At 49.0% G+C, this 18,229-nt stretch overlaps 2 protein-coding genes across 3 annotated transcripts in view; both read left to right on the top strand.

The window, feature by feature from the left end:
- Nucleotides 1–3,297, top strand: part of LOC105499117 (MAGE family member B10) — a 20,213-nt gene extending 16,916 nt beyond the window's left edge. For both annotated transcript variants that reach the window (XM_071088806.1, XM_071088807.1), the window contains exon 3: nucleotides 1,594–3,297. In XM_071088806.1, the coding sequence (XP_070944907.1) occupies nucleotides 1,594–2,686 (1,093 nt within the window). In that variant the 3' untranslated portion in view covers nucleotides 2,687–3,297. The remainder of the gene's footprint in view (nucleotides 1–1,593) is intronic.
- LOC105499120 (melanoma-associated antigen B10-like) lies at nucleotides 2,846–18,229 on the top strand. The gene is made up of 7 exons (XM_011771585.2): nucleotides 2,846–2,917; nucleotides 6,498–6,626; nucleotides 7,528–7,642; nucleotides 9,423–9,531; nucleotides 10,050–10,241; nucleotides 10,357–10,539; nucleotides 16,744–18,229. The coding sequence occupies exons 1-7, from the start codon at nucleotides 2,846–2,848 to the stop codon at nucleotides 17,825–17,827; spliced, it is 1,884 nt and encodes a 627-aa protein (XP_011769887.2). The 3' UTR covers nucleotides 17,828–18,229.

Genomic DNA, 18,229 nt, shown 5'->3' with positions numbered 1-18,229 from the left:
ATCAGACCAGTAGAGAGCAGGGTTCCAGACCTTCCAACAGTGATGGTGAAGACCCTAATATTTGAGGCAACTATTCACACCAGATCAGAAGGGCCCCACAACATCTAGGCTCCTGCTGTCAGGCCTGAGAAGCCCATGAATGGAGTGGCCAGATATAACATTCTCTGAGTTCCACCTCTGGAGTTTTAGGGAAGTTAAAAAACTGGTGCCAGAGGGAGGTGTTAAATCAGCAGAAGGAGGAGTCCCAGGCCCTCCTAGGAGTTAAGATAAAAACCCTTTGTGAGGTGTAAGGGTAATAGCCATGCTCTTGCTGTTAGTGGTAGCCAACCTTGGGCAAAAACCTCTTATATAGCACCCTCTGAATTCCCTCTTTGGAAATTCAAGGAGAGGACAGCATTGGACCAAGGTTATGGCCTCAGGCCAGCAGATGGAAGAGTCCCAGGCCCCAACAGAAGTAAAGGTGAGGAAACTGAGTGAGATCAGAAGGAACCACCCACCACAAAAGAGAGGGGTTCATAACAGAGTCAGCCCCTGCTCTCAGCCCAGGGAGGCCCAGGTAGGAGTGGCTATTGTGACACTTTCTGAATTCCATTACTGCTTTCTCAAAGAAGTAAAGAGGTTTAGGTTGTCAGAGGAGCTATTTCCAGGCCTTGCCAAAAGGGGATACAAAGATCTTGAGTGAAGTTTGAGGGGGACTTCCACTCCAAAAGACTGGGGCCCCATGGATTCATGACAGGTCCAGGACAGGGCCTGATGAAACACCTTCTGAATTCTGGTGAGAACTCAGGGAGAGGAGGGCACTGGACCAGAGTGCCAGCTTCTGGTCAGCAGAGGAGGAGTCCCAAGCCCTAAGAAGACTAAAAAGAATCCAGAGTTCTGAGGGAGCCATCCACCCCAGATCAAAAGGGGACAGCACAGAGTTCCATCTGTGCTGTCAACCCTGAGGGACTGTGGGGTAGATATGTTAGGCTGACTTTATCCTTTCGTAACTCAGAGATCTGAGGGCCTTGCTCTGAGGGGATAGGTCTCAGGTCATCACAGGGTGAAGTCCCAGACCCTAGTAGAAGCCAAGGTGAAAACCCTGAGTGAAGAATGAGAACACTAAGGATCCCAGAATACAGAAGGTCCCTCAGAGTTTTTCTGTTGTAGTCATCCTAGATGTCCTCAGGCAGGTGTGATCAGATGAGTTTCTCTTTCAGTTTCTCCACCAGGGTAGCAGGGAAATGAGGGGACTGAAATGAGGGGTCAGTCAAGTAGAGGGATCCCAGAACCTACCAGAAATCAAGAGGACAGTTCTGAATGTGAACTGAGAAAAGAGTCCCTACCCAAGAACAAAGGGGCCTCCACAAAGCCTGGACCTGCCAGGCCTGGCTGTCATCACCCAGTAAGCCCCAGGCAGGTCTGGCAAGTGGCAACCTAAAACACACCCTAGTTATTTCACAGAGTACTCAGGGGGCAGGGAAATCAAAGAATAGGGGCCTTGTTTTTCCTTGAGTAATGCACCAAGAAAACTTGCAGAGGTGGCCATCAGTAAAGCTAAAATTGTATCTCTCTGCTGAATGGGCACACCCCATTTTATCTTCTCTCCTTCAGGTCACGGGATCACCTGCCCTTTTGGCTGCTGCACCTGAACGGAGTCATCATGCCTCGAGGTCAGAAGAGTAAACTCCGTGCCAGGGAAAAACGCCGTCAGGCCCGAGGAGGGCTGGAAGATTTGATAGATGCTCTGGCCATTTTAGAAGAGGAGGAAGAATACCCCCCCTCCCCTTCTTCTTGTTTGAAGGATGTTTCCCAGAGTTCACTTGATGGGACAGCCAACAATCCCCATGGACTTTGGGAAGCCCTATCCATCAGCACATCTGCTACAGCTGCTTCACACACAAGACATACCGAAGGAGTCAACGACCAAATGGAAGAAAGACCAAGATGCACACAAGATCTAGCAGCCACTGATAACTTTCCCAGAGGCCCTCTAGGTGAGAAAGTAATTATGTTGGTGCATTACTTGCTGTACAAGTACCAAATGAAAGAGCCCATTACAAAGGCAGATATGCTGAGAAATGTGACCCATATGTGCAAGAGCCAGTTCCCCGTAATCCTGAGGAGAGCTTCTGAGCACCTAGAGCTGATCTTTGGTCTTGACCTGAAGGAAGTGGAGCCTAATAAGCACATCTATGTCCTGATCAACAAACTAGATCTAGACTGTGATGCAAGGCTGAGTGATGAAACAAGCGTGCCCAAGACTGGCCTGCTGATGACTGTCCTGGGTATTATCTTCACAAAGGGTAATTGTGCTGCTGAGGAGGAAATCTGGAAAGTGTTTAATATGATGGGGTTATATGATGGAATTGAGCACTTCATTTTTGGGGAGCCCAGGAAGCTCCTTACCAAAGATTTGGTGAAAGAAAATTACCTGGAGTACCAGCAAGTGCCCAACAGTGATCCTCCACGCTATCAATTCCTATGGGGCCCAAGAGCCCATGCCGAAACCAGCAAGATGAAAGTTCTTGAGTTTTTGGCCAAGGTAAATAATACAGTTCCCAGTGAATTCTCAACCTGGTATACAGAGGCTTTGCAAGATGAGGAAGAGAGAGCCAGAGCCAGAGTTGCAGCCAAGGCTCGCATTAGTGCCACGGCCGGTGCACGTTCCAAGGTTAAGTCCAGCAACTCCTCCCAACTGCAGTAAAGTCTGAGGCAGATTCTTCACTTTGTGTTTGAAAAGAAATCCACATTCTGAGCTGTGGGAGGTCAGGGTGGGACTGGAGACAACAAGGTGAATAACATGTTTGTGTTAATGTTCTATGTGATGACTTGGAATTTTTTAAAGATGATGTTCCTTTAATAGATGGTTAAAGTAGCTTCATTATCTAAGTTTGTGAATGACATTGCTCAAATTTTGCTGTATGTGAGATTAAGGGTAAGCGATGTATTGCTTTACAAATCAAATTGGGAAACTCTCCATTTATTTAGTGATCGAAACATGATAGCATGGTAGTAAATTGGGCGTTTCCTAATTCAATGTGAAATAATTTAGGAGTGTAATAAATGGGATCAAGAAATAGAGAAAGGAGGGCCAGGTGCGGTGGCTCACACCTGTAATCCCAGCACTTTGGGAAGCCGAGGCAGGCAGATCACGAGGTCAGGAGATCGAGACCATCTTGGCTAACACAGTGAAACCCCGTCTCTACTAAAAATACAAAAAATTAGCCAGGCGTGGTGGCGGGCTCCTGTAGTCCCATCTACTCAGGAGGCTGAGGCAGGAAAATGACGTGAACCCGGGAGGCGGAGCTTGCAGTGAGCTGAGATCACGCCACTGCACTCCAGCCTGGGTGACAGAGTGAGACTCCATCTCAAAAAAAAAAAGAAAAGAAATAGAGAAAAGAGTAAAAGATGGCTATTATTACATTCCCTATTGACTTTTATTCTGTTGTTATGTAAAATTAAGATATATATGCCAGGATATGCTTACATTATTCATATAATTACATTGTAATAAATTAGGCCTTTTGCCCACTGGTTCATTTATTCCTCAAACATTAATTGAGCATCTGCTCTTTGGAAGGCCTTGTGCTAGGATGTCAGGATAAGGAAGATCTACCTGTGCCCACTGGATTTTAGAATCTAGGGGTAGATATTACATAAGGAATATGGTGAGATACCTACTAAGACCTAAAGGACAAGTCAAAGAAAGTGAGAATGTAGGGGGAGGGTTATCTAGATGAGAGCATCAAATGTAAATATCTTAAGGCAAGTGGGATTGGAGGTTTGGGAAATTGAAAGTCTTTCAGTGTGAATCAGTTGTGGTTTTTTTTTTTTTTTTTCCTCACTCTTGTCACCCAGGCTGAAGTGCAGTGATGGGATCACAACTCACTGCAGCCTCAACTTCCTAGGCTCAGGTGATTCTCCTACCTCAGCCTCCAGAGTAGCTGAGACTACACGTGCACGCCATTGTGCCTGGTTAATTTTTTTACATTTTTAGTAGAGATAGGGTTTCGCCATGTGGCCCAGGCTGTTCTCCAACTCCTGGACTCAAGCAATCTGCCTGCCTCTGCCTCCCAAAGTGCTGGGATTACAGGTGTGAGCCACTGTGCTTGGTTGGTAAGATGAGGCTCTGAGAGTGGTGAGCAGTGGCCATCCTCTCTGAAGACATGTTCAGGGTTGAAAGACTTAAGGTCTGGAATGGACAAGTAATTATAGCAGTTGCTTGGGCTCATGGATAAACCAGAAAGAAATCTTCACCTGGGGCAGGAATGAAAGGTTTCCTGTGCTCTCCTAACTCCAGTGCAATTGACCACAAACCACGTGTTCTATGCACATCATCTCCAGCAAGTTTCTGAGAAAAATACTGTCTTAACATGGGATGCTCAGAAGCCACTTTACTGGCACTCTTTGCTCTGGCCTTGGAAAGACAGAGCCTGTGTTATTTTATTTTGTGTTGCTATAATAGAATGCCAGAGACTGGGTTACTTTTAAGGAAAAGAATTTTTTTCACAGTAGTGGAGGCTGGGAAGTTCCAAGATCAAGGCGTTTGGTGGCATCAAGGGAGGGATGTCTTGCTGGGCCATCCCATGGCAGAAAGTGAGGTAGTAAGAAAGGGAAAGCAAGAGAAAAAGGGACCAAACATACTTTTCGAAACAAACCCACTCTTGTGATAAAGGTATTAATCCATTTATAAGGGCAGATCTCTCACGGCCTGATTACTTCTCATCAGACCCTACCTCACGATACTATTGGATTGGGGATTAAGTGTCTAACAGTTGCCTTTTTGGGAGACACATTCATATCATGGCAGAGTCCATTCCATTAATAGGGTGTTTAGACTAGGTTATCTTGAGTGTAATTTGGCAAACTCAAAGCAAGGGATAGGTGTTTTGATGGGAGTGAATGAGGAAGTCCTTGACACATTTTCTAGGAGCATCTAGTTGAGCTGCATCTAGCTGGGGAAGATTCTCCCAACACACAATATAAAAAATGTATATCCTCAAAAAGTTTCTTATCAAGTAAGTAACGTTCTCTTGGTAAGAAGCATTTTGATTGCTTTGGTTTTCCATGTCCTAGAGGGCTGCATATTAACATCTCCAGGATGAAAAATAAATTAAAAATTTCCAAGAGGGGAAGGTTGGTAGTGTTAGCAATCTAAAACATAATAGAAACAACTGTTAGTTATCAAAAACCCAGCACACACTAACACTGTGCCAGCTGCCCTACACAAATAACTTACATTCTAAAAGTCAGACTTCACAAGGTATATGCTAGCCAAAGAACAAAATGACTTCATCAAGCCCACTTCACAAAGAACTTGAGGCTCATAGAATTTTCGAGTTCACATATAAGTGACAAGGCTGAGTTGAGACCTCCTAGTCTGAATTCCTCTACAGCCCACACTATTCCACTCCTCTCAGCCTGAAGCAGATCTTAGGCCTATTAATTCTTTTCACTTCTCACTACTCCACAATGTCTCTCAGACAAAGAAAAGAAAGACCCTGTCGCCAAAGCACTAAAAGCAGGCCCTAAAATGGAAGGCAGAATGAGAATGAGACACAATCTGGGACTGTCTGTGGGGTTCATTGGCCTGGAGTCCTCCCACCTTTAGCCCAGATTGTTCCGGAGCTGACTCTGCCCTGGTCCCTTCACATGGGTTCAGTCCAGCACTTTCCCACATTACCATGCCTTTCCCCTGGATCTTCCCCACTGTGCCCTTCTGTCTGAACTGGAACTGATCTGCTGGCCAGCTTTACTGTGTCCTTCTCTGGAGCCTGCACTTGCTCCAGAGGAATAGACAGCCCAGACTTGCCTGCCTTCTCCTGGACATAGAGACTTCCAACTCCCTAGAAACCCCACCCCTCACCTTGAATTCCCCCTAACAGCAACAGCCCATTCTATGTAATTGTTCACTTCAAATAGTGAAGCTTAGACACCTATTCATCCCTGGGTGCCTCCACCACACTCAAAGTGCTTTCAAATCTGCTGGTGAGGAGAGTTTGATTTGGGATAGAATCAACTGATACTTTATCCTGAAGCAGAGATATAATCCTGAAGTAGAGAAGAGGTTTTAGAAAGCAGGTGAGATTAGAAAAAGAAGAGGTTTTAATCTGGTGACTTTTTGAATGTTGCTACTGAATCTATACACTGATGAATGAGCTCAACTAAGCGCCAAAACTCAAAGCTTCCCTCCTAGGTGTTCAGTGAAGAAAGACCAAGGAAATAACTGTGTAGCAACCATCTGAAGAGAGTGAATTCTTATAAATTCTGTAGTCTTTCCAGAAAGTTGTAATAGTTTTCTATGGTAGCTGTAACAGATTACCACAAATGTAGTGGTTTACAACAGCACACGTTTATTATCTTTGTAGGGTTTATTGTCTGCGTTTCTGTACGTGTGAAGGATGGAATGGTTCTGCTAGATTCTGTACTCAAATTTTCACAAGGTTCAAATCAAGTTTTCAGCTGGCAGTCTTCTTATGAGACTCTGAGAAGATTCTTCTTCTGAACTCATTCAGGTTGTTGACAGAATCCAGTTCTTTGTGGTAATAAGATTGAGGTCCTGTTTCCTAGCTGACCGTCAGCTGGAGCTGGCAGGCCTCTCTCCAGTCCTTGAATGTGGGCTCATACATTTTGAGTCAACACTTGTAGGTTGAATTCTTTTCACACTTGTAATCTCTCTAACTTCCCCTCTGCTGCATCTCTCTTCTGCCTCCAGCCAGAGAAAGTTCTCTGCTTGTGAATTCTCATGTCATGATATCAGACTTACCTGAATAACCTAGTGTAATATTTTTATTTTAAGTTCAGTTGCATAACCTTAATGCTTCTGCAAAGTGCCTTTGGTCATATAACAAAGCACATTCATTTTTCAAGGATAAGGGTATAACCATCTTTGTGGAGCAATTATTCAGCCTACTATTAATGTAGACAATGTGTCTTTGGCAGTGCTTTGATAAGAAAAGAATAAAATTAATTCACCATAATTCTCCTGACTTTTGTTTCTATCTGCCCCAGAGGAAAATCCTACTTTTCAGTGTGTGTAAAGACACACTGCACAAGTGTTTAGGTGTGTTAATCAGGTGGTAGCAGAGACTCCCAAGGTATTATTTAGACCATGCACTAAAAGGAAGAATAACATCCTCCATATTTTGAGATTATTGCAAAGGTCAGTAGAGAAAGGTACTATTTAGTGATGAGAGACAAAGGATCATCCTTGCTGAGATTTTCATGGCTCTTTAGAAAATTGGTGTGATCCTACGTTTGAAAATGACTGTCACATGGTACACACTAGAAAAATTTCCCAAATTGCAAGGCAATTTTGGCCTTCTTAGAAACTTTTCCAAGAATAGAGGTTGTTGTCAAAACAAAGTTTCGTATTTGCTTTTTATTGAGCATCTAATAGGTAATAGATTGTGGGAGAGACTCCAAGTTTCCATCCACTTGTTTTGCTGTCCTTCCTGGGCACATGGGGAGACTGTATTCCCCAGTCCATTTGTTGTTAGAAAGGGCCACTGAAATATAAACAGAAGCTATGCTTGTCATTTTCAGGCCAAGGCATTTGAGAGTCGGTATGTCAGTTCTATTCAGCAGCAAACGTGGAGCTCTCATGATGAGATGTGGTGCCACATGATGGAAGTAGCCTGGATTCCTGGGTCCTCTGACAGTGAAGACCCCCTGTTAACTCACATCAGATTTTATGGGTGTGAAAATTAACTTTTGTTGTGCTAAGACTTTAGAATTTCAGGCTTCTTCCATTACATCCACTAGCAGTGACTATTAGAATATTGCACAGCTCCTATTTCTGTTGTTAGTTTTACTCAAATATATTAATTACTCAAATATTCTTGATGCTTAAGAAAATTCTAACACTATGGATAAATCACAATTCTGCTCCCTTACTCTGTTCCTCCAAAATCTATTCCCTACCAGAAGTAACCACCATTAAAAACCTTGACTCTTTTATTTTTATGTATATTCTAGGCTTTTTTCTTACATACATGTGGTAGGAAAATATATTGTGAACTTTTAACATATATATATACTGATGTACATTTTGTTGTACCTGTTGCATTTGTCACTAAATAAAATGGATGCAGGAACTTTCCATGAGAGCACATATAGATCCACCTCACTGTTTAAGCTACTACCAAGAATTTCAAAGGACATATGTATCATAATTAACAATTCTTCTACTGATGGATGTATAAGGTGTTTTCCATTTATTGCTATGACTAATAAGATTGAAATAAACATTACTGAACATGACTTCTTGGGTAAATGTAAATATTTTATTACAGGAAAGACGTAGAAAAGTATAAATTCAGTTAAAGTGTAAAGAATGTGATGATTGTCAATTTTTTGAATACTACTAAACTTTCATTCCAAAAATGTTGTATACTCTCATGGGTATTTTATTTGATAAATTTTAAACTTGGGATAAATGTTTAGCCAAGTTGTATTGTTTCACTGCTATTTCAATTTTAATTTCCATTTTCTAAGTAGGTTGAACAGAAAATGAACTTAATCCCTCATCCAAAGTGAGACATCGGTAGTGATGTCTTGAGCACTGAGATTTCTCTGGGCATTTGCTTTAAAATTCTCATATGTCAAGAAAACTTTTGTCTTCACTTTGAGAAGAAAGAACTTGGTTAGTATGACCAGGGTCCAGAAAATGTGCCCTGACAGAAAAACCTCAGTTAGTGAAGAACATCAAGAAAACCGGGGACTAGAACAATTTTCAGAACCCATGAGAGAGATCACAAGCTAAACCAAGTCCAGAGAACTCAGGGTAGGGAGTGGTCTGGGATCTGTATCCAGAGTTCAGCATGGGATAGCAATGGGACCAGAAGGAGTGAAGGTGAGGAAACTGGTGGTGTGTTGGACAACTTTTATGAATAGGCTTGGCAATCTCTGAATCATTACCAGCATGAAATTGTAGGGTGATCTGAGTAGGCAGATCTATTGGATGAAAGGCCAAGAGGTATGCTCTATTAGACTTTCCCCTTCCCACTTCTCAGGCAGGGTATGACTTACTCCCTTGCATCACCCAGTGATTATATTAATTGATTCTAGGAAAGCTCTCTTCACTACTATGGTGGTTCAGTGCACCCCTTCCAGTGAGAATAAGAAAGATTATATCTTGTAAGGGAAGCTACAATCTCTTATCAGTCATCAAGGCAGCTCTCAACCCTGCTACAAGTGGATAGGAAGCTGTACAAGTGGGTGGGATTGGCGATTAGACAGTTAAAACAGGGCGAGTAGTACCAATAAGTAGTGGCACAGAGTGTGTCACTGCAAGGAAAAAGAAACTGGAGGGGGAGTTCTCTGAGACTTCACTGCCTCTATAAGTAAAAGGTTGAATGTGGACATGTCTTGAAAAAGGATCCACATGTTATCCCTAGCTCAGATTGCCTCTCACTTTTCCTGCCTTCTTTTTACACCAGAAGAAATATATCCTTCAGCTGTGTTTGGTGGCCTTTTCCCACCAGATACCAAGTGGTGTAGGGGGCTGATCTGCTATGCAAACATTTCCAGGGTGAATGGAGAAGCAGTGTAAATGATGTTAAATTGACTGGGGGTGACAAGTATATGTGAGACACAAAGATATCTCTTTGTTATTGTAATTACCCCAACCTGAATAAATCGAAAACAAACAAATACTTTCTGTACTAGCCACTCTCAAAATGTCATCACCTGGGCCAGGCAAGGTGACTCACACCTGTAATACTAGCACCTTGGGAAGCCAGGGTGGGCGGATCACCTGAGGTCAGGAGCTCGAGACTGGCTAGGCCAACATAGTGAAACCCCATATCTACAAAAATACAAAAATTGACCGGGCGTGGTGGCACGTGCCTGTAATCCCAGCCACTCGGGAGGCTGAGGCGGGAGAATCACTTGAACCCTGGAGGAGGAGGTTGCGGTGAGCCAAGATCACGCCACTGCGCCCAGCCTGGAGGACACAGCGAGACTCCGTCTCAAAACAAAACAAAACAAAGAAAAAAGTCTCTGATCTGTAGTAAATGTAATAAAATCTAAAACTGTGAAGTGAAAACTGTGGATCGCTGTGTCAGATCCAGGCCAGCAGAAGGAGGAATCCTAAACCTAACAGAAGTAACGGCGAGGATTCTGTGTATGTTTCTGAGGAAACTGCCCACTGAAAACAGACTGACAGCACAGTGGCTGGCTTCTGCTGTCAGTTCTGGGAGGCTCTGGTATGGCTGTGAGGCTCAGGAACCCCTTCACTTAGCCTTCTGGAAACGAGGGTGATGTGAGTAAGACGCTGGTTTTAAGGCTGGTTAACTTGGTAACCAGAAGGCGACCTGGCCTGGAGTCACTAAAAAGCCCCTATGTGAGTTCTAAGTGAACCGCGAAACACAGAACAGTTATCAATCCCACAGGGCCTAGCCTAAGTGCCAGCCCCGGAAACCCCCAAATAATCTTTCCCGGAAGTGTTTGCACCCCGATATCCGGCCGTGGGGTCGCAGGAAGTGAAAGCGTCTGTCTGAGAGCGCTGGTGTCCAGTCGCCTGAGGGAGGAGTTCCAGACCGTGGCTGAAATTAAGTAAGGACCCTGAGTTAGGTGTGGGGGACCACCCACTCCAGACTAAAGGGGCTCTGACAGAATTCCGCCCCTGCTTTCAGCTCCGATAAAGCCCAGACAGGAATCTCCGATGTAGCGACCCCCGAATACCTTTTAAATAGTCCCTGAGGAGACTGGGCGGGTGAGGGTGTCTGAGTGAGGAAACTGGGCGGGTGAGGTTATCGGACTGAGGAGACTGGACGGGTGAGGGTATCGGACTGAGGAGACTGGGCGGGTGAGGGTGTCTGACTGAGGAGACTGGGCAGGTGACGGTATCGGACTGAGGAGACTGGGCGGGTGAGGGTGTCTGACTGAGGAGACTGGGCGGGTGAGGGTATAGGACTGAGGAGACTGGGCGGATGAGGCTGTCTGACTGAGGAGACTGGGCGGGTGAGGGTATGGGACTGAGGAGACTGGGCGGGTGAGGCTGTCTGACTGAGGAGACTGGGCGGGTGAGGGTATGGGACTGAGGAGACTGGGCGGGTGAGGCTGTCTGACTGAGGAGACTGGGCGGGTGAGGGTATGGGACTGAGGAGACTGGGCGGGTGAGGGTATCGGACTGACGAGACTGGGCAGGTGAGGGTATCCGACTGAGGAGACTGGGCGGGTGAGGATGTCGGACTGAGGAGACTGGGCGGGTGAGGATGTCGGACTGAGGAGACTGGACGCCTGAGCGTGTCTGACTGAGGAGACTGGGCGGGTGAGGGTATGGGACTGAGGAGACTGGGCGGATGAGGGTATCGGACTGACGAGACTGGGTGGGTGAGGGTGTGTGACTGAGGAGACTGGACGCGTGAGGGTGTCTGGCTGAGGAGACTGGAAGGGCGAGGGTATCGGACTGAGGAGACTGGGCGGGTGAGGGTGTCTGACTGAGGAGACTGGGCGGGTGAGGATGTCGGACTGAGGAGACTGGGCGGGTGAGGGTATCGGACTGAGGAGACTGGGCGGGTGAGGATGTCGGACTGAGGAGACTGGACGCGTGAGCGTGTCTGACTGAGGAGACTGGGCGGGTGTGGGTGTCTGAGGAGACTGTGCGGATGAGGATGTCTGACTGAGGAGACTGTGCGGATGAGGATGTCTGACTGAGGAGACTGGGCGGGTGAGGGTATCGGACTGAGGAGACTGGGCAGGTGAGGGTGTCTGACTGAGGAGACTGAGCTGTTGAGGGTATCGGACTGAGGAGACTGGGCGGGTGAGGGTATCGGACTGAGGAGACTGGGCGGGTGAGGGTGTCTGACTGAGTAGACTGGGCGGGTGAGGGTGTGGGACTGAGGAGACTGGGCGGGTGAGGGTGTGGGACTGAGGAGACTGGACGCGGGAGCGTGTCTGACCGAGGAGACTGGATGGGTGAGGATATTGGACTAAGGAGACTGGGCGGGTGAGAGTGTCTGACTGAGGAGACTGGGCGGGTGAGGGTTTCGGACTGAGGAGACTGGGCAGGTGAGGGTGTCTGACTGAGGAGACTGGTCGGTTGAGGGTATCGGACTGAGGAGACTGGGCGGGTGAGGGTATCGGACTGAGGAGACTGGGCGGGTGAGGGTATCGGACTGAGGAGACTGGGCGGGTGTGGGTGTCTGACTGAGGAGACTGGGCGGGTGAGGGTATCGGACTGAGGAGACTGGGTGGGTGTGGGTGTTTGACTGAGGAGACTGGGCGGGTGAGGATGTCGGACTGAGGAGAATGGCGGGTGAGGATGTCGGACTGAGGAGACTGGACGGGTGAGCGTGTCTGACTGAGGAGACTGGGCCGGTGAGGGTATCGGACTGAGGAGACTGGGCGGGTGAGGGTATCGGACTGAGGAGACTGGGCGGGTGAGGGTATCGGACTGAGGAGACTGGGCGGGTGAGGATGTCGGACTGAAGAGACTGGACGCGTGAGCGTGTCTGACTAAGGAGACTGGGCGAGTGAGGGTGTCTGACTGAGGAGACTGGGCGGGTGAGGGTATCGGACTGAGGAGACTGGGCGGGTGAGGGTATCGCACTGAGGAGACTGGGTGGGTGAGGGTATCGGACTGAGGAGACTGGGCGGGTGAGAGTGTCTGACTGAGGAGACTGGGCGGGTAAGGGTATCGGACTGAGGAGACTGGGCAGGTGAGGGTGTCGGACTGAGGAGACTGGACAGGTGAGGTTGACTGACGAGGAGACTGGGCGGGTGAGGATGTCAGACTGAGGAGACTGGGCGGGTGAGGATGTCGGACTGAGGAGACTGGACGCGGGAGCGTGTCTGACTGAGGAGACTGGACGGGTGAGGGTATCGGACTAAGGAGACTGGGCGGGTGAGGGTGTCTGGCTGAGGAGACTGGGCGGGTGAGGGTATCGGACTGAGGAGACTGGGCGGGTGAGGGTATGGGACTGAGGAGACTGGGCGGGTGAGGGTATCGGACTGAGGAGACTGGGCGGGTGAGGGTGTCCGACTGAGGAGACTGGACGGGTGAGGGTGTCTGGCTGATGAGACTGGATGGGTGAGGGTATCGGACTGAGGAGACGACTGGACGGGTGAGGGTATGGGACTGAGGAGACTGGGCGGGTGAAGATGTCGGACTGAGGAGACTGGGCGGGTGAGGGTATCGGACTGAGGAGACTGGGCGGGTGAGGGTATCGGACTGAGGAGACTGGGCGGGTGAGAGTGTCTGACTGAGGAGACTGGGCGGGTGAGGGTATCGGACTGAGGAGACTGGACGGGTGAGGGTGTCTGACTGAGTAGACTGGGCAGGTGAGGGTGTGGGACTGAGGAGACTGGGCGGGTGAGGGTGTGGGACTGAGGAGACTGGACGCGGGAGCGTGTCTGACTGAGGAGACTGGATGGGTGAGGGTATTGGACTAAGGAGACTGGGCGGGTGAGAGTGTCTGACTGAGGAGACTGGGCGGGTGAGGGTTTCGGACTGAGGAGACGGGGCAGGTGAGGGTGTCTGACTGAGGAGACTGGTCGGTTGAGGGTATCGGACTGAGGAGACTGGGCGGGTGAGGGTATCGGACTGAGGAGACTGGGCGGGTGAGGGTATCGGACTGAGTAGACTGGGCGGGTGAGGGTATCGGACTGAGGAGACTGGGCGGGTGAGGGTATCGGACTGAGGAGACTGGGTGGGTGTGGGTGTTTGACTGAGGAGACTGGGCGGGTGAGGATGTCGGACTGAGGAGACTGGGCGGGTGAGGGTATCGGACTGAGGAGACTGGGCGGGTGTGGGTGTCTGACTGAGGAGAATGGCGGGTGAGGATGTCGGACTGAGGAGACTGGACGGGTGAGCGTGTCTGACTGAGGAGACTGGGCCGGTGAGGGTATCGGACTGAGGAGACTGGGCGGGTGAGGGTATCGGACTGAGGAGACTGGGCGGGTGAGGATGTCGGACTGAAGAGACTGGACGCGTGAGCGTGTCTGACTAAGGAGACTGGGCGAGTGAGGGTGTCTGACTGAGGAGACTGGGCGGGTGAGGGTATCGGACTGAGGAGACTGGGCGGGTGAGGGTATCGCACTGAGGAGACTGGGTGGGTGAGGGTATCGGACTGAGGAGACTGGGCGGGTGAGAGTGTCTGACTGAGGAGACTGGGCGGGTAAGGGTATCGGACTGAGGAGACTGGGCAGGTGAGGGTGTCGGACTGAGGAGACTGGACAGGTGAGGTTGACTGACGAGGAGACTGGGCGGGTGAGGATGTCAGACTGAGGAGACTGGGCGGGTGAGGATGTCGGACTGAGGAGACTGGACGCGGGAGCGTGTCTGACTGAGGAGACTGGACGGGTGAGGGTATCGGACTAAGGAGACTGGGCGGGTGAGGGTGTCTGGCTGAGGAGACTGGGCGGGTGAGGGTATCGGACTGAGGAGACTGGGCGGGTGAGGGTATGGGACTGAGGAGACTGGGCGGGTGAGGGTATCGGACTGAGGAGACTGGGCGGGTGAGGGTGTCCGACTGAGGAGACTGGACGGGTGAGGGTGTCTGGCTGATGAGACTGGATGGGTGAGGGTATCGGACTGAGGAGACGACTGGACGGGTGAGGGTATGGGACTGAGGAGACTGGGCGGGTGAAGATGTCGGACTGAGGAGACTGGGCGGGTGAGGGTATCGGACTGAGGAGACTGGGCGGGTGAGGGTATCGGACTGAGGAGACTGGGCGGGTGAGAGTGTCTGACTGAGGAGACTGGGCGGGTGAGGGTATCGGACTGAGGAGACTGGACGGGTGAGCGTGTCTGACTGAGGAGACTGGGCGGGTGAGGGTGTCGGACTGAGGAGACTGGGCGGGTGAGGGTGTCTGACTGAGGAGACTGGGCGGGTGAGGATGTCGGACTGAGGAGACTGGACGCGTGAGCGTGTCTGACTGAGGAGACTGGGCGGGTGAGGGTATGGTACTGAGGAGACTGGGCGGGTGAGGGTGTCTGACTCAGGAGACTGGGCGGGTGAGGGTATCGGACTGAGGATACTGGGCGGGTAAGGGTATCGGACTGAGGAGACTGGGCGAGTGAGGGTATTGGACTAGAGGGTGGGCTTCAGACCAGCAGAGGGAGAGTTCCCAGGCCGTAGCAGGAGTAAAGGCAAAGACCCTGAAAGAACGGGAATAAAGGGAGTCCCCCTCTTCCGCCCGGTTTTCAGAACAGAGGGGCTTTGCAGAGTCCAGCCCTTGCGGTCGACCTTGGGAAGGCCCCAGATGGGGGCGGAAGGACCTGAGGCACACGGACTTTCTCCTGCGGTGTTTGAGGGAAGTGTTGGGGTGAGGGCGGGTAGCATCACTCATATCAGTCGAGGTAGGAGCTTTGAGCCCTGTCTAGAATTAAGGTAAAGACCCGGTGTTAGGTGTGAGAGGACCACCCACCCCAGACTAGAGGCGCTCCCAGAGAGTTATTCCCCTGCTTTCAGCTCTGATAGAGCAAAGACAGGAATCGTGGGATGTAGCGACCTCTGAGTACCTTCTAAATGCCCCCCCCCCCCCCAGAGGAGACTGAGCCAGTGAGGGTATTGGACCAGGATGCGGGCTTCAGACCAGCAGAGGGCGAGTTCCCAGGCTCTAATAGGAGTGAAGGGGAAGACCCTGAATGAGGTCTGAGCGGACCTCCGAAGCCCTGAGCACAGAGGGGTCTCACAGAGCCCTCGTCATACTCTCAGTCCTGAAAAGCTAAGGTGAATGAAGGTGGATTGATGCAAGGAACCCTGACTTCTGCCTCTGGTGTCTCAGGGAAGTGAATGCCTTGGAATGGGAGCAGAGTGATGTCCAGTCAGTAGCAGGATGATTCCCAGACCCTGTTAGGGGTTAAAGTGAGAATATTGAGTGAGGTCTCAGGGAACCACCCACCCCTAACAAAGGGAACTTCACAAAGCCCCACCCCTGCTGTCAGCCCAGAGAGGCTTTGGGCAAGGCCCTCCCTCACATTATACTTGTGAGGGGCTAGGTGGGAGGGTGATCAGGGAGATGAGGTCTTTAGTCTGAGAGGGGCAGTTTGGTGGCATTAGAGGGAAGAGACCCATAGTCTTCTAGAAGTCTGTGTGTGGACACTAAGTAAGGACTGAAAGGACTACCCACCCCGGAACAGTAGGGGGTCACAGAGCCCTATTCAGACCTTCACACCTGAGTGAACCTGGAGCAGATATATTAGGCTGTGGTCTGCCAAATATTCTCATTAGGGCTTTCAAGGATATGAAGGCTTTGCCCAGAGGAGATCACTCTAAGGTCAGCAGAGGGAGGAGTCCCAGGCCTTAGCAAAAGCAAAGGTGAAATCACTAAGTGAGGACTGAGAACACTAATTACCCCAGGATAGAGAGTCCCACAGAGCTTGGCCTGTGCTTTCATCTGTCTCTGTGTCTCCAGGCACTTGTGGTCAGATGAGGTTTCCCTGAATTCACCTTCTGGGATCACAGAAGTGAGGGGTCAGCATCAAAGTAGTAGATCAGAGGGACCCCAGGTCATAACAGAAGTGAGATAATGATCCTTAATGTGAACTGAGAGAAAGACCTCCTGCCCCAGAACAGAGCCAGTTCTCTAAATCCCAGTAGGTCCCAGGCATATCTGGCAAGTAGTGACAACCTAAGTCATACCTTAGTTAATTCCACAGGGTTCCTAGGGAACAAGCAGATCAGGGAATAGGAGCATTATGGGATTCCTAGAGCAGTGACTTCAAGGAAAACTGCTGAGGCGGCCTTCAATAAAGTCACGGAGGTGTCTCCCAGTTGAAGTGACCCAACCATCTCATCCTCTTTCCTCTAGGTCACAGAGCTCACTTGTGTCTACTGTGTCTAAAGTCATCATGCCTCGGGGTCAAAAGAGTAAGCTTCGTGCCCGTGAGAAACGCCGTCAGGCTCGAGAAGAGCCAGAGCCTCTGATGGATGCTCAAGCCACTGCAAGAGTGGGAATAGAATTTTCCTCCTCTTCCTCTGCTCATTTCAGTAGTGCCATCCAGAGCTCAACTGCTCCCAAGACAACCAGCAATCCCCACGGGCCTCAGAGAGCCACATCCACCACTACTACTGCTGCAGCTGTTTCATATTTAAGATCTAATGAAAGCATCAACAACCAAACGGAGGAAAGGCCAAGATCCTCACAGGCCCTGGCTGCCAATGAGCACATGACCAGAAGCCCTGTAGATGAGAAGGTGTTTATTTTGGTGCATTACCTTCTGTACAAGTATCAAATGAAAGAGCTTATTATAAAGGCAGCTATGCTGAGGGATATAGTCCAAATTCCCAGGAGATACTTCAGTGAGATCCTACGGAAAGTTTCAGATCACCTGGAGATGGTCTTTGGACTTGACTTGAAGGAAGTGGATCCAGATAGGCACATCTATTTCCTCATCAACAAACTGGTACCAACCTATGATGCAAAGTTGAGTGATGACAGACGTGTGCCCCGGACGGGCCTGCTGATGACTATCCTGGGTGTGATCTTCACAAATGGTAATTGTGCCACTGAGGAACAAATCTGGCAAGTATTGAATGTGATGGGGTTATATGAGGGGAGGAGGCACTTCATTTTTGGGGAGCCCAAGAAGATCATCACTCAAGATTTTGTGAGAGAAAATTACCTGCAGTATCAGCAAGTGCCCAACAGTGATCCTCCACGCTATCAGTTTCTATGGGGTCCACGAGCTCATGTAGAAACCACCAAGATGAAAGTCCTAGAGTTTTTAGCGAAGATCCACGATACTGTCCCCAGTGCCTTCCCAACCTGGTATGAAGAGGCTTTGAAAGATGAGGAAGAGCGAGCTCAAGCCAGACTTGCAGCAAGGGCTCGCATTAAGGCTGTGGCCAATGCACGTTCCCAGGCCATACTTAGCAGATTCTCCCACCCCTAGTAGAACTCAAGGCATTCTTTGCCTTGTGGTTGAAAGGAAAAGTCCACATTCTAAGCTGTAGAAGGTCAGGGTGGGATTGGAGGCAACACAGTGTATAACATGTTTGTTTTCTTGTTCTGTAATAAGTTCCTGGATAGTTTTTTCAAAATATTGTTCCTATTATCAGAAGGTTTGAGTAACTTTAGAAACTAAGTTTATGAATGACATTACTTAAACATTGCTGTGAATGTAAGAGTTTTATTATTTTGTGAAACAAATTAGAAACATTCCATTTTACTTGTTTGAAACAAGATATTATGACAGTAAATTTGGTTTTTTTTTTTTTTGGAAATGTGAAAGGACACAGAATTGTAATAGTTGGAATCAAAAGTGGAGAAAAAATAAAAGACTGTAAATTGTTGG

Source organism: Macaca nemestrina, chromosome X (assembly GCF_043159975.1).
Source record: "Macaca nemestrina isolate mMacNem1 chromosome X, mMacNem.hap1, whole genome shotgun sequence".
Taxonomy (NCBI): domain Eukaryota; kingdom Metazoa; phylum Chordata; class Mammalia; order Primates; family Cercopithecidae; genus Macaca; species Macaca nemestrina.
The sequence above is the reverse complement of the archived record's forward strand: the minus strand, read 5'-3'. Positions and strand labels throughout refer to the sequence as shown.

What these genes read in the sequence shown, in the direction of transcription:
- LOC105499120 (XM_011771585.2), top strand. Translation starts at nt 2,846, where the DNA reads ATGGTTAAAGTAGCTTCATTATCTAAGTTTGTGAATGACATTGCTCAA. An exon ending in TGCTGTATGTGAGATTAAGG is followed by an intron (nt 2,918 to 6,497) that starts GTAAGCGATGTA and finishes GAACTCATTCAG; the next exon opens with GTTGTTGACAGAATCCAGTT. An exon ending in GATTCCTGGGTCCTCTGACA is followed by an intron (nt 7,643 to 9,422) that starts GTGAAGACCCCC and finishes TTTTTACACCAG; the next exon opens with AAGAAATATATCCTTCAGCT.